Source organism: Arvicanthis niloticus, chromosome 1 (assembly GCF_011762505.2).
Source record: "Arvicanthis niloticus isolate mArvNil1 chromosome 1, mArvNil1.pat.X, whole genome shotgun sequence".
Taxonomy (NCBI): domain Eukaryota; kingdom Metazoa; phylum Chordata; class Mammalia; order Rodentia; family Muridae; genus Arvicanthis; species Arvicanthis niloticus.
Genome location: NC_047658.1, coordinates 3,915,335 through 3,937,965, shown reverse-complemented (window position 1 = coordinate 3,937,965; position 22,631 = coordinate 3,915,335). Strand labels below are relative to the sequence as shown.

At 49.1% G+C, this 22,631-nt stretch overlaps 2 protein-coding genes across 6 annotated transcripts in view; one reads left to right on the top strand and one right to left on the bottom strand.

The window, feature by feature from the left end:
* The window catches only part of Xrcc1 (X-ray repair cross complementing 1), a 29,839-nt gene extending 13,437 nt beyond the window's left edge, over positions 1 to 16,402 (bottom strand). For 3 of the 5 annotated variants that reach the window (XM_076929490.1, XM_034485513.2, XM_076929498.1), the window contains exons 1-4: positions 16,314 to 16,400; positions 13,966 to 15,260; positions 13,485 to 13,577; positions 1,531 to 1,647 (exon numbers count right to left, since the gene is read on the bottom strand). In XM_076929490.1, coding sequence (XP_076785605.1) covers positions 1,531 to 1,647; positions 13,485 to 13,577; positions 13,966 to 14,016 — 261 coding nt within the window. In that variant the 5' untranslated portion in view covers positions 14,017 to 15,260; positions 16,314 to 16,400. Of the gene's footprint in view, positions 1 to 1,530; positions 1,648 to 13,484; positions 13,578 to 13,965; positions 15,261 to 16,313 lie in introns of all 5 variants that reach the window. The other 2 variants (XM_076929495.1, XM_076929501.1) reach the window with 2 other exon arrangements.
* Positions 15,293 to 21,071, top strand: Pinlyp (phospholipase A2 inhibitor and LY6/PLAUR domain containing). The gene is made up of 5 exons (XM_034521543.2): positions 15,293 to 15,445; positions 16,340 to 16,456; positions 20,126 to 20,278; positions 20,450 to 20,593; positions 20,831 to 21,071. Exons 1-5 carry the CDS (start codon positions 15,376 to 15,378, stop codon positions 20,983 to 20,985), a joined length of 639 nt encoding a protein of 212 aa, XP_034377434.1. The 5' UTR covers positions 15,293 to 15,375; the 3' UTR covers positions 20,986 to 21,071.
* The last annotated feature ends 1,560 nt before the right edge of the window (positions 21,072 to 22,631 follow it).

The window sequence follows — 22,631 nt, the reverse complement described above, 5'->3', positions numbered from 1 at the left end:
TTCCCAGCAACCACATGGTGGCTCACAACCATCTGTAATGGGATCTGATGACCTCTTCTGGTGTGTCTGAAAACAACTACAGTGTCCTCATATACATAAAATAAACAAATATTAAAAAAGCAAGCAAACAAACAAACAAACAAAAACTCCATAAACTAGGAACAAATAACTTCCTCCGTTTTTCGAAAAATAAAAATGCCCTACAGCGGTGGTTCTGAGCCTTCCTAAGGTTCCTCATGCTGTGGTGACCTCAAACATAAAATTATTCTCATTGCTACTTCATAACTGTAAGTTTACTGCTGTTATGAATTGTAATCTAAATATCTGTTTTCTGATGGTCTTAGGAGTCATAACCCTCAGGTTAAGAACCCACCCTACAGTCATTGTCATATTTAACAGTGAGAGACACAACACTCCTCTGAGGCCAGCAGGATGACAAGTCCGCATCCACTCTTGAACCTGACAGTGCCCTGAGGTGCCAGGCCGCAGGATAAAGGGACGGAAAGAAGGTAGCTCACAGTTGTAATGGCAGCACTTAAGTCAGACGGGGTGGGAGGATCAGGGATTTAAGTCTCAGCTGTATGGTGAGTTCAAAACCAATCTGGGCCAAGTGAGACCCTATCTTTTTTTAAAAAAAACAAAACAAAAAAACCTCTTTATTTTGTTTTCTGTTTTTTTTTTTTTTTTTTTTTTTTTTTGTTTTTTTCGAGACAGGGTTTCTCTGTATAGCCCTGGCTGTCCTGGAACTCACTCTGTAGACCAGGCTGGCCTCGAACTCAGAAATCCGCCTGCCTCTGCCTCCCAAGTGCTGGGATTAAAGGCGTGCGCCACCACCGCCCGGCCCCTCTTTATTTTCAACAGGCACATCGGTGCAGCAAAGGCCAAGGCTGGTATAGCCTAACATCAGAAGGCTCAGACCTGACCCCCTCACACAAGCGTACTTTAATCTTTACTGGTTTAGCTTAGACTTGTCAACTGCATCATGGTGAGCTTAGTTTTCACCGCCATTGCTTTACTGGAAAGCCGGCAGGCTAATATTCCGAGCTACGGTGTCCTCGGGCAGTCATAAAGGTCCTATGAGGCAGGCGTGACAGAGCGTACTGCCTGTCCCAGCTTCCTGGGAGACTGAGGCAGGAAAAGTGCTTGAGTCTAGGAGTGAACACCAGCCTGAGCAAAATGAAAGGAAAATTAAATGTCACTCAGAAAGGGCCTGTATTTTGTCTCAAGCAGGTTACCAGAGTCATGACAATGTAGAACCCCAGTTCCAGGGCCATGACCTAAGCTGCAACTAAATTTTATAACAAGTGGGGGCCGCTTGTTCCTTATTTGACTACATCCAGGCAGCTGGGCTCTCCCTTGATAATCAGGCCAATACCCCATGCCTGCTCTGTCTCCTCAGTATACCGAGGACCCTCCAGGAGGCAGGCTGGGTGGCTCACATCACTTGTGTAATCACAGGTGACGGCTAGTGAGGGGGTGGGGTGTTAGTGATGAAGATACGGAGTGTCAGCATCTCCCAACCCTGCTTACCTCATAGTCCTGTTCACCAGCTGTGGCCCCTCCAGCCGAGCTGCCCACTAGCACCTCCACAAAGGCCGAGCCATCATTCCCAATGTCCACACTGTGTATCTGTTCCTCCTTTTCCAACTGTGGGGCAAAGAAAGGTGGCTGAGTGCTTGGTTCTGCCTTGGGCTTGCTTTGGAACAGGGGACAGAGACGATGTACACCTGGACTGCCACATCCCCTGGAATGTTACCTATGTGTCAGTGGGGATGGGAACTGAGTAGTGAGTAGAGTCATTCTGTCTCTGGCAGGCAGCCCAGGACATGACACTGGAAATTCACTAAATGAATGCACACTATATACCTGCTTCACCAACAGACATCCCCACACTAATCAGTCTGGTCCCTGTCATGGAGTTCTCCTTGGTGGCAATAGCCAAAGACAGTTAGATACAAGTTGTCATACAAAGGACACATAACTACAGAGGCTCCTGGACAAACTAATGCATGCCACGGGTTTTCCGGTTCTGCATTTGAACCCAGCTCTGCCACACACTAGCTGTGCACCCCCACTGGATAACCTCCTGGAGCCTCTGCCTCCTCCTCTGTAAAACATGGCTCATCAGATCAAGGATCACCGCATAATTAACATGGCTGAAGGGCAGGGCACATAGTAGATACTTAGCAGCTATTGGCAGGCACTGTTTTAATGTTGGTGACTCCCGTGACATTACTCTCACTGAAAAAGATGAAGGAAGGTAAAGCTGAGACTTGGTGTCCCACACGTGTAACCCAGCATTTGGGAGGAGAGGGCAGGAGAATCAGAAGTTTCAAGTCATCCTTAGCTACACGGCAAATTGGAGGCTCGTCGGGATCACATGAGACCCTGTCTCAAACATAAAAGAAAAAGAAATCAAAAAAAGGTGTTAGCTATAAGGGATAGACTAACAATACAGAAGTGGTGTGCGTGTGTGTATGTGTGTGTGTGGTGTGCATGCTTGTGTATTCACAAGTCTGAGTGCATGTGGAGGCCAGAGGTTGAGATGTCAGGTGTCTTCCCCAATGGCCGTCCACTTTATTTACCGAGGTAGGTCTTCGAAGGGATCCCTTCTCTGCCTCAGGAGCACTGGGATCTCAGGCAGGCTACCATGCCCACCCAGCTTTCACGTGGGTGCTGGGGATCCCAACTCTGGTCCTCATTCACTGCCCACTGAGCCATTCCCAGATTCAGAAATGCTGTATTTCTAACTGGGGCAAGGATTGATGTCTAGGCTTGAGACCCCTTCATTCCTGGTCCTGCACGCTGACCCAGCAGTTATAGGCACCTGCCATCAAGCCTGACTACCAGAACTGAAGCAGCAAGGTCTATACAGTGGAAGGAGGCCCACGTGTGCCCACACACACAGTCAATGTCAAAACCACAGCTCTTATCTTACAGGGAGTAAGAACTAGTTTATTCTGGAACCATTCTGAGTGACCACAGCCCCGGAACACAGATTTAGGTTACCATAAACTCCATGTTCCAATGTGGAAGCAGTTTCATTAAGTTTATTACAGTTTTGTAAAACAAAGGCATAAATTGAGGCAATTTTTTCTCAAGATTTATTTATGTATATGACTGCTGTATTTGCATATATGCCTGTATGTCAGAAGAGGGCATCAGAAAAGATCCCATTACAGATGGTTGTGAGCCACCATGTGGTTGCTGGGAATTGAACTCAGGACCTCTGGAAGAGCAGTCAGTGCTCTTAACTGCTGAGCCATCTCTTTAGCCCCCAAATTAAGGCAACTTTAACATACACTGATGGGTCCACCAGAGAGGTGGGCACAGAAGGGGGCGCTGTTTTACAGGCCCAGGATGCTCTCTGATGACATCCTTAGCTCTCTGGGTGGTAGCTGGTGTTCCGCTATATTCAATGCTTCTAGGAGGTTCTTACTTATTGCAAGGTGTTAGTTCAGATGGAGTGAGGCAAGGAATGTCTGTGCCTGAAGCTAAAACCAGCCCAAGAGAAAGTAATCGGCCTCTGAAGCAACAAGGTCCCACTCTTGCCACGGCACTGAAATTCTTATCAGTCCACCAGTCTCTGCAGACACATCATCTTTTCGGGAATTTGTGCTCACAAGACACACTCAAATAAAATTACATAAAAATGGACTAAAGAGACCTGAGACCTGGACCCTCGAAGTTATGAGCACATGCTGCTCTTACACAGGGACTGAATTCAGTTCCCAGCACCCACATCAGGCTGCTCAGTGCCACCAGTAACTGGTTCTAGGGAATTCAGCACGTTCTTCTAGCCTCCCTGGGTATTGTACACGTGGCATACATGCAGACACATACATACACATAAACAAAAATTAGTCTTCCAAAAATGTAATAAAAAAAAGTTTTAAGGATATTTTTTGTTCAGCTAAAGATTTTAGAACTAGAGCTGGAGAGATGGCTCAGCAGTTAAGAGCACTGACTGCTCTTCCAGACGTCCTGAGTTCAGTTCCCAGCAACCACATGGTGACTCACAACCATCTATAATGGGATCCAATGTCCTCTTCTGGTGTGTCTGAAAACAGCTACAATGTACTCACATACATAAAATAAATAAATAAATCTTAAAAAAGATTTTAGAATTAAAAATAAGTGAACAAAAGAGTGAAACCAATTATAGCATTTTTTTTTTTTTTTTTTTTTTGGTTTTTCGAGACAGGATTTCTCTGTATAGCCCTGGCTGTCCTGGAACTCACTCTGTAGACCAGGCTGGCCTCAAACTCAGAAATCCACCTGCCTCTGCCTCCCAAGTGCTGGGATTAAAGCCATGCGCCACCACCGTCCGGCATAGCATTCTTTTAAATAAGAAACAAAATACTATATAGAATCCAGAAGCTGCTACAGTCAGAGGCAGCTGCAGTGGCTCTCCTGTGCACCACAGAAAGGTCAGGAAAGGACTGGAGGCAGCTGCAGTGGCTCTCCTGTGCACCACAGAAAGGTCAGGGAAGGACTGGAGGCAGCTCAGTGGCTCTCCTGTGTACCACAGAAAGGTCAGGGAAGGACTGGAGGCCGCTCAGTGGCTCTCCTGTGCACCACAGAAAGGTCAGGGAAGGACTGGAGGCAGCTCAGTGGCTCTCCTGTGCACCACAGAAAGGTCAGGAAGGACAGGAGTGGTTTCTCTGAGACAGCTTGGAGACTGCCATCCAGTGCAAACACGAGGCTGTAGGTGCCTCTTCTTTCGTAAGTTTATTTATCACTTGCATATGAGCATTTTGCCTGGATGTCTGCCTCTGTCCCACCTGCTCTCCTGGCCCCTTAGAGGCCAAGAGGAGAGTATCAGAACCTCTGGAACTAGAGTTAAGGTACTTGTGAGCTGCTGTGTTCACACTGGGAATCAAACCCTGGTCCTCTGTAAGAACAAGTGCTTAAAATTGCTGAGTCAATTCTTCAGCCTCCCCCACCCCATCTCATTTTTTGAGACTCAGCCACTGTAGTCCAGGCTACACACACTCCAAAAGCTGGGCTTACAAGCATGAGCTGCCACACTCAGCTCCACTGTCACATGCTTACTTGTAGTTTTCTTTTGGTGTGTGTGTATGTTAGGTGTCACTTAATAACCAGGCACACCTTGAACTTATGGGGATCTTCCTGGCTTTACCTTTCAGAGGCTAGAATTGCAGGCAGGAGATTCCTTGCCTGGTCCCTGTTTCCCTTTGACCAGAGTTGTTTTGTCAGTGCTGGCCTAGAAAAGCCCCAGGCTTCCTACTGAATCTATTATCCAGGAACAGAAGCATTACCTGATACAGGCTCATTACTCATTGAAAGAAAGAGCTATTTATGAAGACGTCATTCACCAAAGGACCTGCGGCTCCAGCCTGAGGCTAAAGACACAGAAAGGTGTGTGGGTGTGGGGCAGCCAGGACAGGCAATGCTACATGTTAACAGGTGAGGAGCTATTACAGCCCTCAGAGATGTCTTGGCTTCAGATGTGGCTCAGCGGGAGTGCTTGCCTAGGAAGCAGGAAGCCCTGAGTTCGATCCCATCATGCACAATCAGCATACTGAATGAAGCACACCTGTAATTTCAGCACTCAGTGTAGAGGCACTGAAATGAGAAAAACACATGAGCTCAAGCCTGACGTGGCTCAATCGGGCTAGAACAGGTCAGGACACTCTTCCTGTATAACTGTACAGCTCTTCCCGGGAACCGTAGCTCACCGCATTGTTCCACTTCAGTGACACCACGGTGGTACAGCTGTGCCCTCATCTTATTAAAAGTTCACTCGTGTCATGCTTGCTAACAGCCATCACAGCTACGTCAACGGGACCTACCAAACTTGTGGCTGTTTCCTTTATAAGGCCCCTGCTCACTCAGCTAGGGGCTGCCTCTGTACACGTGGAGTCACAGGTCTGGGAGGCTCAATAAAAATACATGGTTTTCCCTGGTGGCCTTAAGTGAGAGCAGCCTGGCTGTAACTGCAGGAGGTCAGGGGTGCAGAGGTGGCTCAGCTGTTAGAGCTCTTCACACCCACAAGAGGTTTGGAACATCCTGTAACCCCAGGTCCCGAGGGACCCAGTGCCTCTGGCGTCTGCACCAACAGGCACCTACCCCTCAAACACATACTTAAAATAAATGTTTTTTATAGCAAAAACAAATTTTTATCTGCCTGTGTACTTCCACCCAACATGGTGCTCCTCTGCTCTGGAACCGTCTGCTGTTCCCTTCTGCTCTACCAGACCAGTCAGGGCACCACAGCTCCATAGCAGGACGGAGCCTTGACTTAAGCAAAGTGGTCTGTGTTCAAACCCAGCCCTGACATTTCTAAACTACAGGCAATGTTTCCAAGGGGGCAGTTTTCTCAGGTGAAAAAGGAGAGTCCCAGTGGCGTCCCTCCACAGGAAGCTAAGATGCCCCAAAGTCACAAGGGCAGCCAGTTAGGCCTGCAACCCCAATGACTTGGTAGGTAAAGGCAGGAGAATCCAGAAGTCAAGGCCTGCATGAGCCACAGAGCAAGTTCAAGAACACGAGTAATTCATCAAGACTCTTTCAAAGAGAGGGGTCTGGGGATGTGGGGCAATGGTGAGTGCTTGTCTAACCTGTACAGGATCCTGGTTCAATATTCAGCACCACAAAAGAAAACAAAGCGAAACTGCGAAACTGAGTGCTCACATCTGTAACTGAGGAAACAATGCAAGACCTACTCTCCTACCAGTGCAGGTGCTGCAATTAGACAGCAGCCTCGGGCAGGAAGTGGTTATACCACAGCTATGTAGGCAAAGCCCAAGAGAAAACCAGCCAGCTGTCACAGTGCTCGTTCCTGGGCCCACAGCACTACTGCATGGAGAGAATGCAGGCCAGCATAGACCCTTCTGGATACCGAGCCCAAAAACATCCTGTGTGCTCATTCTCCAGTTACATCACCTATCTTATATCCAATAAAAGCTGAGGCCTCCTGCTCAGGGCCTTCGCACCTGCACCCCAGAACCGGGAACAGGCTTCACACCTGACACCTCAACACTGCTCAAGCCTTTCTGACCTAGATTCAGATGTCAATGCCTCAGACCAAACAAAGCTGCATCTGTCATCTCCCACAAGAGGTCCCTCTATTCCTTAGCCTGGTTTATCTCTCTCCACCACTACTGGGCCATACCTGTGGCTCCAACTTGTATATAAATACGTATATACCCCACCCCCACCACCGGGACTCAACTATCCCAAGCTACCCTCAAACCTTCCATATAACCAACAATGTCCCAATTTTGGATCCATCTCCTTCTCTTCCCAGGTTAATGCAATGCCAGGGATCAAACTCAGAATACTATGTATGCTAAGCAGGCAACATACCAAGTGGACAGCACAAACAACCCTGGTATTCTTGCACGTTTGTTTGTAATTTTTGAATTTTCCTATGCACACAGAGTGCATGATACTGAACGGCCACAGAAACTAGGCAAAGCTCTGAGAGTTGGCTATTTGAAAATCTGTCCTGTATGCAGTAGTTAAAAGAGAGAGGGAGGAGCTGGAGAAAAGGCTCAGTAAGGAGACTGATGACCTTGAATGCAAGAGGCAGGGGCAGGAGGTCACAAGGAGCTCCAGGCCAGCCTGAGGTACAGAGTAAGACCCTGTCTCAAAATGATACTAGTAACACTTATCAGGACAGTGGTACACACCAGCAATATCAGCACTCTATAGAAGAAGCAGGAGGATCACAGGGCAAGGCCAGGCTGAGCTACACACAGTGAATGTCTTTCCCAAAACACTTAAGTGCTGTGGGTGTGGCTCAGTGGTAGAGCCCCTGCCTAGAATCCCCCAGTGAGGGGCTGGGGGCGTGGCTCAGTGGTAGAGCCCCTGCCTAGAATCCCCCAGTGGGATATAGCTCAGCAGGTAAAAGCACTAAGGTCTTCCAGAGGACTCAGGCTTGATGCCCAGCATCCACACAGCACCTCACAACCATCGGTAACTCCAGTTCCAGGAGATTTGATGCCCTCTTCTGGCCTCTTCAAGGACTAGGCATATGCACAAACATACATGCAGACAAATACCCATACGCATAAAACAAAAATCTGTTAGGTCTGGTGGTGTGTGCTTCTAATCCTAGCATTCAGAAAACAGGCAGGAAAATCTGTGTATGTCCAAGGCCAGCCTGGTACACATACTGAGTTCTAAACTGGCTATACTTATATAGTAGGACCCTGTCTCAAAATCAAACAAGGGGGGCTGGAGAGATGGCTCAGTGGTTAAGAGCACTGGCTTCCAGTGCAAAGTTCTTTCAAAGGTCCCAAGTTCAGTTCCCAGCACATGGTAGTTCCACAACATCCAGTGCCCTCTTCTGGTGTGCAGATGTGCATACATAAATAAATGAATCTTTTAAAATGAGAAAAAAGGGCTGGAGAGATGGCTCAGCAGTTAAGAGCACTGACTGCTCTTCCAGAAGTCCTGAGTTCAATTCCCAGCAACCACGTGGTGGCTCATAACCACCTGCAATGGGGTCTGATGCCCTCTTCTGGTGTGTCTGAAGAAAGCAATGGTAAATACATAAAATAAATCTTAAACATACAAACAAAAATGAGAAAAAAATGAAAAAAAAATCACACCAACTATAATGGCTCATATCTGAAATCCCAACACACGTGATGCAGGGGATCACACACGTGATGCAGGGGATCACACACGTGATGCAGGGGATCACACACGTGATGCAGGGGATCACACACGTGATGCAGGGGATCACACATGTGATGCAGGGGATCACAGGTTTGGAGCCAGCCTGGGCTGTATTACACAGTTAAGACCCTGGCTCAAACAATAACAGAACAAAGCACGTATGATGTGTTACATCGTACTGCTGACACTCAGGTGATGATACACCAGTATTCCAACTGGACCTATCCCAGAGTCCCCTCCAGGCCAGGTGGGGCTGGCAAAGAGATTGAACTCCCAGTCTGGAAGCAGGTGACCAGTCGGGCACAGAGTAGCCACAGCTGACAAAGAGGATCACAAAAAAAAAAAAAAAAAAAAAGAGGTGTGTGGAGCTGATACAAGAGAGCTGAGCCCTGTGTAGCAATAGCAACGTTGTGTAACCGTGTTTAGAGAACACATAGGGAAATGGGTGAGCACACAAGAGTCTATTGTCTTTGTGTCCAGAAATCTCTTCCTTGTTGTCACTGAAAAGGAACCAACGCTAACACTGGATGAACTTAGTTACCCACAAACTGGCAAGAGCCAAATGCAATTGGATTTTCCCAGGGGTCTCTGCTGTGATGGGCTCTAATGGTGCTGACCTCTGCTTCTGAGCCTGGTCCTCCTGTTTACTCTCAGCAGGAACAAGAAGGAATCTGTACAGACCTGAGTAGGATCCTATCTTTCATCTGCAGAGGCCCTGGTGAAGCCCTGGTCCTTCTGCTCTCCGACCTCCTTGACGTAGCTACCTTTCATGTGCCAGACAGACACAACCCGCTGACATCTCAGTCCCTTCCCTGTGGATGAATATTTTCTTTTGCTCAGTTACTAGACTCCAGGCTGCAGAGACAGCTCAGTGAGCAAAGATGCTGGCCTGGAAACCCAGAGTAGAAGAAAAGTGATGCCTGCAAGTGCCCTCTGACCTCTAAAAATAAAACATGAGCAGTGGTGGGGGCTCTCTCTCTCTCTCTCTCACACACACACACACACACACACAATGTTAAATGTAGTTTTAAAAAAAGGTTTCACAACTTTGACCCCAGCACTCAGAAGATAGGCAGGTGGATCTCCTTGAGTTCGATACCAGCCTGGTCTTCATAGCAAGTTCCACCAAGGGCTCTGCAGAAAGACCATCTCAAAAACTACCACCAAAACAAACAAAAAAAAGTTTTAAAAGTCACCAGTGGGCACTTACTGCTCTGTAGAGAACTAGGGTTTGGTTCCCAGCATCCACCCGGCTCACACCACCATTCCTCACTCCAGTTCCAAGGATCCAATGCCCTTCTCTGACCTCGAAAGCACCAGGCATGCACATCATGATATACATGCATACATATAAAATAAATCTTTTTTAAATGGGGGAAGGGGACATGGTTTGAAACAGTCTCACTACGTAGACCTGGCTGTTATAGACCTCAGTCTGTGGACTAGGCTGGTCTTGAATTCACAGATATCCACCTGCCTCTCCCTCCCCAGTACTGGAATTACAATCGTACACCACCATACTCAACTAAAAATAATTTTCAAAAAAGTCATGAGACCTCATATTTAAATAAAAACCTGACCATAACATCTCTGGCTGGATACACTACTCACCCTGCCCAACTTCCTCCAGTATTCATGTCTCATGGCCTGATGCAGAGTCAATTCACTGAGCTTTTGTCAGCCTTTTATACTAGGGTCTCATGTAGCTCAGGCTAACCTCAAACTTGTTATATAGCAGATGACCTTGAGCTTCTGACCCTCTTGCTTTGAGTACTGGAATGACAGACCGAAAGCAATACTACCAATTTATGGAGTGTTGGGGTTAAAGCCAGGGCTTGGGGTATGCTAGGCAAGTCTCCAGGTATGAATATGGCCATCACCTGCTGCCCACAGCTGTACAGACCCAGGAGCACAGAGTGTCCACGTTCAGCAAGTGCTTAGACGCACACCTGTGGAATAAGCGAATGAGGGAACAAATGATGCTACTCTAGACCCTTGACCTTAGCCACTAGGCTAAGAAATGGCACATGTGTCCTCCGAGTACCACGGTCAACACCATTGTGTCCTGGTTTGCACAGGACCTCTAGTTGCCTCCCATGCTTTCTTAAACACTTAAAAATTTTATCTTTATGGCACATGGGTGTTTTGCCGGGTATTTTGCCTCTCGGAGGCTGGAAAGGAGATCTGATCCCTTGGATTTGTGGTTACAAATGGTTACAAACCACCGTATGGATGCTGGTAATCAAACCCAGGTCCTCTGAAGGAGCAGCCTGTGCTCTTACCCACTGAGTGTCTCTTCAGCCAAACATGTATTTATTTGCTGTACACTGGTGGGGGTGCGCACGTGTCCTGTGCATGAGGAAGTCAGAGACAAGCTGTGTGGGTCAATGCTCTCCAAGTGGAGTCAATGACATGACGGAGCGTAGGTTGTCAGGCCTGGCCACGAGGACCCTCCCCCAATGAGCCTCCTCGGGACCCTGGACTTTGCTTTGGTTCCCACCACTCATAGAACTGAACGTCATTTCCCACAGTATAGAGAGATCAGGGGGCGGGGGGGGGGGTCACCTGATGCTAAGCAAGGCCTGAAGAATCAACATCCCATAATGAAATCAGCAACCCCTCCCTTTATCCCAACTCCCACATGTAGACAGAGCACTTCTGCAGACATTATGTCACCAGGCTTTAACAACCACCCCTGCCTTGGGTGTCTTTATTTTCAATGGGTATGTTTAGAGAAATTAAAAACATCTGCCTGAGGTCAGAGTGAGTAAGAGCTAGGATTTGAATCCAGATCCCCAAACTAAATGCTAAGCAACTCAGTTCTCACAGTTTAAAACACAGGTGCTTGGTTTCATAATTTCTCTGGGCCTTGGTTTCCTTATCTATAAAATGGAGATAATGACAGTCTGTAGGTCACAGGGCTTTACAAGGACCGAATGAATCAAGCCATGTGAGGTGTGAAGGCTGCTGACTGGCAAGTTATAATGGTGAATAATGTTAGTTTTCATTACCAGTCTTTCATTAAGGATCATAAAAATGCATAAACACCTAAAATTGGCCAGAAAATGTCATGGATTCGTGATTATTTGTTTTTTGAAAATGTCTATAATCCTCAAAACATTCTGTAAGCCAGAACAACTCAGCAAGAAAGAGGCCAAGAATATGTTAAATATAGAAACTGTCGAGTCAACCTTGTTTGTCCCCACTGAAGTCCTTCTCTACACAGAACTGAGGAATGTGGCGAGCACCAAGGAAAGCCAGTGACCCACATTCATCGGGGACCACGGCACTCTGGGGAGGAGGGGAAGAGGTCAACAGTTATAATGGTGGTGGTGGCGGTGGCTGGGGGCTGACGAGGTTGTCAGAGCACCCACACTCAAGTGTGGACTGAGTCTTGGCACTGCCATTTGTGAGTGGTAACCAAGGCCTTTACGATAGGACACTCAGAAAACCATGGAGGCCAACACCCACCTGGCAATGGGCAGGTGCTTAAAAGCATCTAATTTTCTTCTCCCACTGATGTTTCTTAAAGATACGTTTTTATTGTTTTTAATATGTGTATGAAAGGAAGGTGAAGCCCCAGAGACTAGAGGTATCAGATCCTTTGGAGCTCGGCCTACAGGCTGTTGTAAGCCATCAGACATGTGTGCTAAGAACTGAACTCAGTCTTCTGGGAGACTGGTTTGCACTCTTAACCACTGAGCCATCTCTGTAGCCCCTTCTTCAAATTTCTGTACCTGTCAGAAACAACCCCACTGCCCCAACCCCCAACCGGCGCTTCTCTATGTAACCATGACTGGCCTGGAACTCACTCTGTAGACCAGTTGGCCTCAAACCCAGAGATCCACCTGCTTCTGCCTCCCAAGCACTGGGATTAAAGGTGTGCATCACCACTGACCAGCTTAAAATAAAAAGCAGTCAGAAAGATGTCAGCCAGAACTGGGGACATGGCTCCATTAGTAACCTCTTGCCTAGCCTACACAGTACTGAGTGTATGTGTGTGAGTTGGAAGCTAAATGGAGAAAATGCAGACAGAGAGATGCTTGGCATGATGGTATCCACCTGGACTCCTCTGCCCCAGATGGAATTCAAGACTAGTTCTAATTTTAAAAAATCTTAAAAGGCAGTAGGGCAGTGTGGCCCATGCCTTTAATCCCAGCACTCTGAAGGTAGAGGCAGGAGGATCTCTGTAAGTTGAAGGCCAGCCTGGTCTAGAGAGCGAGTTCCAGGACAGCCAGGGCTCTGTAGAGAGAACCTATCTCACAAACAGAACAATAAAACCAATCAAACAAAATGTCCCCTCCCTACATCTGTTTCATTCATTTATTATTGTGGTGCTAGGGATGGAACCAAGGGTCTGACATGTTCCAGGCCAGCCCTGTACAGCTGAGCTATCTGCCTAATCCTATGTTAACAGTCCTCCTGAGGGTACTTTTCAGTTTTGAGACTGGTTCTAAGTAGTCCAGGCTGGCCTTGAACTTGTGATCCTATCTCAATTTCCCAAGCAACCTGGATTACAGGCCTGAGGCATCAGCCCCTCCATGGTTGTCATCTTTACAATGAAACTGATTTATGGAGATACTCTTCATGGTCACCTTCTGGCCCCGAGGACACTGGAAACAGTAATGGTTGACACAGTCCCAGCTGATGAAACTGAGGCCCAGAAGTAGAATCAACCTACTCAGGGGGCACAGGGATTTCAAAGCCCTTTCTCCAGCAAGTTAGCTGAGCAAGCTCGCTACCGCGGAAAACTCAACCTACAGCCAGCTGGCAACAGAATGTGAGTTGGGGTCTCACAGCCCCGGGGATGAGGAGGCGGGAGAGGGCAGTATCACCTGTAGGACCACAGAGATGGTCTTCTCTCCTGCCTTGGCTGCCCGCCACTTCCGGTAAGTGTCGGCCTTGAGAAGGTTTTCAGCACAATGGGTCTGCAAACAAGGGTGGAAAGGTGGAAGTTCTTTAAATAAAACTGAATTTTAAAAACAACTTTTGAATTTTTTAAACTCCCAAGAGGTCGCCGACTTCACACTTGACTTCACGCCGGTCCCACCACACACAGACACACAAACACACACAACCTGTCTCAAGTTTTCCTCACACCGAGTTTTTCTTCACAGTTCGAACTTCCCAGGGCCTCCCCTTTTCCTTACTCACCACAATGGCCCCAAGCTCCCCTAATTGCCCGATGCGTCCAGCCTCTGGAAACCCCACCCGCACCCCGCCTCAGAATCCCACGAAGTTTCCCTCGCGCTTCCAAAGTCCTCAGCCTCCCTCGGGAAGCCCCTGTGTCCCCGCTGCCCCACGTCAGCCCCTCACCGAGTCCTGGCTGCTGCAGGACACGACGTGGCGGAGGCTGATCTCCGGCATGTCCACGCCCGTGGACGCCCGACCGAGCAGAGACTGAAGAAGAAGGGTTCCAGCTCCGGGGGGCCCTGGAGAAGGTTGGGGGAAGCGCGCCCGGCACGGGATTCAGTGCGCAAGCGCGAGAGGCTCGGGCCTTTCAAACCGCGGCGCGCCGGCGCGCACGTCAACACTACGCATGCTCGGTTGGGCCTCTCGACGAGCGAAGCGCCGGTTTCCCTTAGCAACAAGCGTTCCCCTCCGGCCCCGCCTCTCTCTGATTCCACCACTCTCCGGCCTCTCTGCGGGGATAACGTGGAGACTCGCTTCCCGGGAGCCTAGCAACAGGAGAGGCCTCAGTGATTGGGTCCTCCGTGAAATTTGCTCTGTTCATTGGACCGTGAGGTCACCAACCAAACCGAAGCCTTACTTAGAAACACTGAAGCTAGCTGAGAGTTTCCCAAAGCCTGCATCCTGCTTGAAATAAGATCTCCTCCACCTGTTGATGCAAACAGCTCTGTTCCCCTGCTCCCGCCAAACACACACACACACAGACAGACAGACAGACAGACAGACAGACAGACAGACAGACAGACATTGACAGACAGATAATAGACAGATGGCCGACAGAGATTTCAAACCTCTCTTAGCTCTTGATCTGACACCAAAAGAGAGGGAGAAAGATCTTAAATACAAATTATGCACCGTATACTCGCGTGCGCTCACGAAGAGCATAGCGTGCCTCCACAAATACCTTGTTTTCCAATGCCCCGTAAGCATTTGTCGCCATCTTCGTTCGTCTCTGTCTGCTGACAGGACCTCTTTTGTTCGATCCCCTCAAGACCCAGGGGCACATCCCTGGGTGGGGTTGGAGCTGGACACAGCTCGAATACAGAAGCATGAGGGTGAGGCAGGCACACGAAAGAGAAAGGAAAGGCGACAAGCCGCCCGGCCCCCGCAGGACGAGCCTAGACATGCTGGGTGCTACCAGGTTAGGACCCAACCCACGCTGGGTGCCCTCCTTGGGAAAGGAGAAGAGGGGATGCCAGTCTCCAAAGTTGTTCTGCACCCTCAGGGAATCAAATGACCCAACTCCTACCTTAAGATTTGTGAACAACAACAATTAAAAAAGAAGTGCTTGAGTACATAAGTGAGCTTCTGGGTCCAGGTGGAAGAAATTTGGGCCGCGGAACAGGAAAGGGCTGGGTCCCAGTTGTTCAGTTTTCTTGTGGATGGTGGCACAGTGGCTCTGACCCGGAGGCTGTGGAAGACTGCCATGGGTTCTGAGCTCAGCTATTTCTCACCCCAGGGTGAAGGTGGGACCAGACCCGCCCTTCCCCAGCTTCCTATAAGGGCCAAGGACCTGGGACTACAGGTTCACACACCATGACTCTGTCTAGAAGACACAGGACCTTCCTGCTGGCCTCCACACTGCTGTGTACCCTCCTGGGTCTCGGTAAGTGACAAAGGGACCTGGCCCTCTTCCTGGTACCTCAGAGGTCATTGAGCAATGTCCTCAAGAGGGAGCTATTCTGAGAAATCAGATTTAGGAGCGTAAAGAGGAGGTTATCTGGGGTCTGAGAAGGCTTGACGGGCCCTGTATGGTCTGTCCCCTAAGAAGGGCCTCAAAACATGGCATCTGAATTCCAGGAAAGCAGATGAGAGAGCTTGACCATCAAAGGCAAACTTTAAAATTAGTAAGAAGGAGAGAGATGGCCTTTGTCTCTGGATCTACAGGGATTCAGACCCTTATCCTAATCCTCTACTTAGACACAGTACTCCAAGCCAGCTTCACTGTCTCTGTGACCCAAATGGCTAGGTTCCTCCTCTGTTAGGACCAAGGAACTCATGCCAGTGATCCCTCTGGGCCCCAGTCTCCCTTTCAAACTTAGGACACAGACCTCAGAGTCAGGTACCCCTGCCTGACTACCAGACTTCTGTGGTACCTTCCTAAGGGAGGTGAGTTCCACACCCCAAGAACCAGCTGGACCTGAAATTTTACAAAAGCTCCATAGACACCTCTGCCACGACCCCTCCCTGCCTCTGAGCTTGCTCAGGGGACCCTGGCATCCAAAGTCCCCAAGCCTTGTAATTATTAAATAAACCAGGCTCTGTGGTAGAGTCATTTCCCGCCCTGAACGCCACTTCACTGGCATCGCCACCGCTTCCTCGACTCGGGACAGTTCCCTGAACAGTTCTCAGTGTCCCACCCATGAAAAACAAGAAAGAGCCCGGTCCCTCCCGAAAAGTCACCTCTCCTCGTCCCCTGTGAGCTCCCAAGCCCAAGTCACGGTCTGAAGACCATCCTAGCCATGCGCACATACCCTGTTCTCTGCTCTCCTTGCTGCAGGGTGCCCTCTAAGTTGTGAGGTATGCAAAGACTCGGGGCACACATGCAGCGGGAAGATGAAGACCTGTGAAGCCGGCAAAGACGCATGCGTGGTCCTCACGAGCGAGTCCAGCACAAGTAGGAGGGTGTGGCTTCAGCCAAGGGGGCTGGGAGGGACCTGTATCCCCGTAGGTGGGGATAGTCACAGTGAAATGTAGAAAGAAAATCAGGGGAGGGTTGAGATGGGGAGGGAGAGGAGGAAGGGAGAGGTGGAGGGAGTAGGAAGGAAGGCTGAAGAAAGGGAAAGGGAGAAGAGAGGAGGGCAGGAGGGGAGGAGGGGGATGAGAGAGAGCAAAGAAGGCAAGAAAGAGGTGTGGAGGAGTGGGGTAAGTGTAGGGAAGAAGGGAGAGGCGGGGAGTAGGGAGGCCCAGAAGAGATGAAGTGTCAGTCAACTTCACTGGACCCGTGTTCAATTCCCAATACCTACACAGTGGCTCACAATGGTCTGTAACTAAAGTCTCAGGGGACCCGACGCCCTCTTCTGGTCACCACTGGCATTGCACACTTGTGGCACACATGTTGGCTAAATTCCCATATACATAAAATAAAACTTGAGGTGGGGAGCTTGGTGAGGTAACTATGAGATCACACACACACACACACACACACACACACACACACACAAAACTAGCAGGAGGAAAAGAGTGTTTTTTTAAAGAAAAATTTTATTTGTAAATAATTATTTGTATGGGGGGATGCTATGCGAGAGAGCACAGTGTTTACGAAGCCTAGAAGAGAAAGATCCCTTGAAGCAAAAGTTTCAGGCAGTTTTGAGGTACCGGTGATACGAGCTGCATTTGGATTTTCTGGAAGTGCAGTTTGTACTCTTAAGCAAATCTGCTGAGCACAAGGGAAGGGCAGAGTAGGGGTGGGACAGAAGCCCAGAGAGACAGGATGGAAGATGGTGTTAGGGTCAGAAGAAAACAGAAAGCAGATGCCTGATGGGAGAGAGACCATAACCCTGAGGGATGGAGCAAGTAAACCTAGAGAAAGTAGAGATGCCGGGATGGGGTGATGAGCAAGATAGTCAGAGCTCTGAAGCCAGCCTGGGCTGCACAGCAAGACCGACTTAAAAACAAGCGAAAAAGAAAGAGGAGGTAGAGAGTGCAGAAAAAGAGAAGGAGGAGGGAGAGGAAGAAGAAGGGGGAAGAGAAAGAGAGGAAGGGGGAGAGATGGAGAGGGAGAGGAGGAAGGGTGAAGGAAGGGAAAGACAAGAGGGGAGGATGGGAGGGGAGGAGGGGGATGAGAGAGAGCAAAGAAGGCAAGAAAGAGGTGTGGAGGAGTGGGGTAAGAGTAGGGAAGAAGGGAGAGGAGGGGAGTAGGGAGGCCCAGAAGTACATTGGGAGAGCCTGGCCTAAATCAAAGAGAGCACCCCAGGCCTCACAGGTGAAAATAAGGAAGAGCAGGTGGGTGTTCATCCTCAGTGGAAAGAGAGAGCATTAGTTACAGGACGAGTGATTCCCAGCTGAGAGGGGGACTCTGAAGGTTGTAACAAAGGAAGGCTGTGCCTTTTTCCATGACCTTTCTAACATTAAAAGTGTGTGTGTGTGTGTGTGTGTGTGTGTGTGTGTGGTGTGTGGTGTGTACAGTTCTGACGGTCATCTCTCTTTTTTAATAATTAATAATTAATTTTATCTTATGTGCATTGGTATGAAAGTGTCAGATCCCCTGGAACTGGAGTTACAGACAGTTGTGAGCTGCCGTGTGGGTGCTGGGAATTGAATCTGGTCATCTAGGAAGAGCAGTGCTCTCAACCACAGAGCCATCTCTCCAGCCCTGAGTCATCTTTGAAGGTTGGCATAGCTAAGCCGAGTGCAGGTGTGAACGGAAGGTTGGCATACCTAAGCCGAGTGCAGGTGTGAACGGAAGGTTGACATACCTAAGCCGAGTGCAGGTGTGAATGGAAGGTGGGATCGAAGGCTGACTTTGTCCTACACACCCAGCAGCAGCTGTGTGGTGAGGGTGACCAGAGAAGAACGTAGGAGAGAGATTCGAGTACTGTAAGCCAGAAGGGAGGCAAGCATCTTGGATTTTATTGGGAAAGACAATGGGGGGGGGGCACAATATCATGAAGATAGGAAGAGATCATCTCACATAGACGCACAGACACAGGGGTGGCCTTAGGTGACTTAGGAAGGACTTGTATCCACAGCCACAGGGGATTGAGAGGAATGGGTGGAGCCAGGTCAGACAAGGAGGGGATGGCTATCCACAAGCCACCATGCACTAAGGTAGATTGTGGATGTGGCCTTTCTGAGCTGCTAGGGGTCCAGCAAGATGGCGCAGCAGGTGGAGGCCCTGGTGTAGAGGATCTGAGTTTCACAAGGTGACAGAAAAGAACGGATCCTGAGAGCTGGCTTCTTACCACACTGGCCGGGGCTGGCGTGCAGTGCGTGGGCTTTATCTTTTGATTTGGCTCACAGTCACGTATAACTCATAGTCACAGGGAGTCAGTCCCCTGTGACTCCTCAGCCTGTCCCCTCTGGCTCCTTCCTTACAGCTGTGGGGATTCCATGTCTTCCTTTAATTCATTCAGGAAGCTGAGCTTTTGTTTTGTTTTGTTTTGTTTTGTTTTGTTTTGTTTTGTTTTGTTTTTCGAGACAGGGTTTCTCTGTGTAGTCCTGGCTGTCCTGGAACTCACTTTGTAAACCAGGCTGGCCTAGAACTCAGAAATCCACCTGCCTCTGCCTCCCAAGTGCTGGGATTAAAGGCGTGCGCCACCACCGCCTGGCTGAAGCTGAGCTCTTGTTCAAGAGTTTTATCCTCAGCTTCATCGTGTACCATGCGAACTATATTTTCAAGGTCTTTAACAACATCCCGGCAAGTTGTGTCTCTCACCCGATGCGCTTCCATTCCTGTCCTCACAGCTTGCCTGGCTTTGCCAGTGGCACAGCCGCAATAACGAAACACCCAATGGGTCAGCCGCACAGAGTTGTGTACCATCGTGCAACCTGTAAGACCCTAACAGGAAACTGTAGCCCAAAGTTCCGATTGCACCGTAGCTTCTGCAAGCATGTACATAGCCCCTCTGATGGCAAGGCGTCTTAGAGAATTGTTATAGCCAAGGCTAGATCGCAAGTTGGACAATTCTTCTTTTGTGATGTCTGCTAACAAACAAGCATCCGCCCACAGACCTGCTCCCACCATCCCAACACGTCAGTCAATGTGAAAAGGGCGTTCATTGGAGCCTTCTTCATACGCTTTCGGAAGGACTAGCTTTCCTACCCCAAAGACAATGGTGTCTCCATATCTCACTCCAACAGCTCACTACTGTTCCCACAGCCTTCCTGGCATATTCACCTTGTGGACCCTTTTCATTAGGAGAGAGCACGCAGGCTGACAGCCAGTTACAGCCACCTCCGGTGGAGCTCACAGTGCTGACCAGGAGGCTGACGAGGGCTTCCAGGCTTAAAGTCATAGACACTTTAAAATTTTTACTTATTTTAGCCAAGTATGGTAGCACACACCTTTAATCCCAGCACCTGGGAGGCAGAGGCAAGCGGATCTCTGTGAGTTCAAGGCCAGCCTGGTTTACAGTGAGTTGCAGGACAGTCAAAGCTACATAGTGAGACCCTGTCTCGGAAGCTTATTTTAATGTATGTATACGTGTATTTGCCTATACGTTTGTATGTGCATGTGAGTTCAGATGCCTGAGGAGGCCATGGTGATCTGGAGAGAAATGGGAGGGCTGGGGAGGGAGTGATTGACAGCACCACCTTCCCTCCACTCCTGCACCCTACTCTGCAGAGGGCCGAAAGTCAGTGAACACCTTCAAGGCCTGCATGAAGTTCAAAGACTGCTACTCGGGCTTCGTGTCGACCACCATGAGTCCCAATGACTACATGGTGTCCAACGCCCACTGCTGTCAAAGCGATGGCTGCAACAGAGGCTCTGTAACCCGTAAGTACTGCCTCAACAACAGTGTGCCTGTCCAGTGATATCTGGACAGCCTTTCCGGGCCTCCATTTCCTTACCTGCAAACGCCACCAACTAACTCCTGTTGCCCAGAGTTCAGAGGGTGTTAGGGTAACAAGCCTTCCAACCTGCTTTATACAACATCTTCCTTCACAGCTCCCCGGAACAATCGGACGGAAAATGGGCTGATGTGTCCCTCCTGCATTGCGCCCTTCCAGGAGACTTGTCCAGGGAGCCAGGCAGCCCGCTGCGTGGGCCGGGAAACACACTGCATCTATTTTGCTGGCAATGTGCAGGCTGGTGAGCGGTGCTTAGACTTTGATTGGGGAGGGCAGTGTCTCAGAAATAGAGATCCATACTTTCCCATTACAGGTGATGAGGAAGTTCCAGAGTACTGGATGATAGTGATGATGGTGGTGGTGGTGGTGGTGGTGGTGGTGGTGGTGGTGGTGTGTGTGTGTGTGTGTGTGTGTGTGTGTGTGTGAATGTTAGTGGAATGTATGTGTGTGTTGACTCCATTCCGAAATATCATCATAGGTATTATCAACACGAAATTTGCCACAAGGGGCTGTGCTACAGAGAGTGCCTGCCACACCAAGGCAGGGGCTGAGGTCCCCTCAGCCTTCTACCTCTACTTCCTGCGCCGGGCAGACTGCCTTCCAGCCCCTTACCCTCCTGGCAGGGGAGAGTGAAGAACCAAGAAGTATGTAATTTGAAGAGCCCTGCAGCTCTCCTCCATCTGCCTGTAAATTAAAACAGATCAACAGTACAAACCTTATTCCTTGTGACCAGGTGCATCGTGGGAAGGTGGGTTGTAAACAGTATGAGTCTCAGTGTTCTTTTCTGACCCTTGGACCCAATTCAAAGAGGAGAGGGTCCCTATGTGGTAGCATAAGCTGAGGCTGAGGTAGAAGGATCATGAGTTCAGGACCAGCCTGAACTAAGGCTGCATAGCCAGACACTGTCTCAAAAACAAACAGGAAAACCCAACCCGGTATAATAGCTTTTGCCTTCATCCCAGTATGTGTCAGGTGTGGTGGTGTATGTTTTTGAGGCCAGCCAGAGCCACACAGTGAGACTCAGTAAAGAAGGAAGGGGGGGGTGGAGGGATGGAGGGAGAAGGTATCAGAGGAATGGAGGGACATGGGGGGCTGTCAGCCTGGGCTCCTGCCCTTTTACAAAGCAGAGGGAAAAAGAAAATCAAGTAGCCCCTGCTTTATATTAAGGGGTATCCCGCTAAGGATTTTATATTTTCTCATCACTTCACAACCACAGCTCCGTGAAGTGGATGTGCTGCTTTGCTGCTGCCGTTTGAGACAGCCTCATGATGCAGTCCAGTCCAGCCTCAAACTCAAGGAGAGCTCTCTGCCTCACCCTGGGAAGGCTGGGATTACAGCTACGAACAGCCCCGCCCAGATGAAATTGATATTATTCCACCTTACAGGTGGAAAAACTGAGGGCTTAAGTCAAACAGCTAGGACAGGTGAGAATTTTGATGTGAGCTCTGGTCACCTCTCCTGCCTCATCTCAGTGTCTGTGTCGGTAATGTGTGGTTATTAACAGTGAGAACTTCAGAGATGTATGATGGAAAACGCTCCTTTGAAAGCAGGTAGAGCGGTGGGCACCGCCTTCAAAAGAATGATGGTTCTTCAGACAGGATGTCTCAGTAAATACTAATCATTGTGACAGCTGCCACTTACAGAGTGGCCATTAGTTGGCAGGTGCTAATGTTGACACCAATCTGAGCAGGCTACATTATGCTCCAGTAATAACTTCCTAATCTCAGTGGCTGAAAACAACAGAGGTGTATGAGTCAGCTAGTGCAGCCATAATGCCGTGTAACAAACAAGCCCCACACTAAGATTTAAGAGTACAAACAGTCTTGTTTCTAAGGGCCTGTGTCTTGCCTCAGATAGCTCTCCTAGCTGGTTTGATCCAGAACTGGCTTCTCCATGAACTTCCACAAATCCTCTGTGCCAGCATGAAAGTCGAGTGCATATAGGGTTTTTGTTGTTGTTGTTGGGGTTAGAACTGGTAACCCTCCATTGACTAAGGTGAGTCACAAGGCCAAAGCCAACATCAACATGGGAGTTTCACTGGGAGAGCCTTTGGGTGTGCATTTGCTGAATGAGCACCCATTCACAAAGGCTGGTGCTCGCCTTCGCTCTACAAGTTCAGCATCATCCAAAGCGGGTTTCTGCTCATTCCAGGTACAGATCAGCCAATGCGTTTGCCAAAGGGAAGTGCCTAGGAATGCCTCACCTGTGTGAGTAACCACCGTGAGACCCAGAAGTGACTCAACACTCTCAGCTCCAGGGACAGAGCTAGTCACATGGCC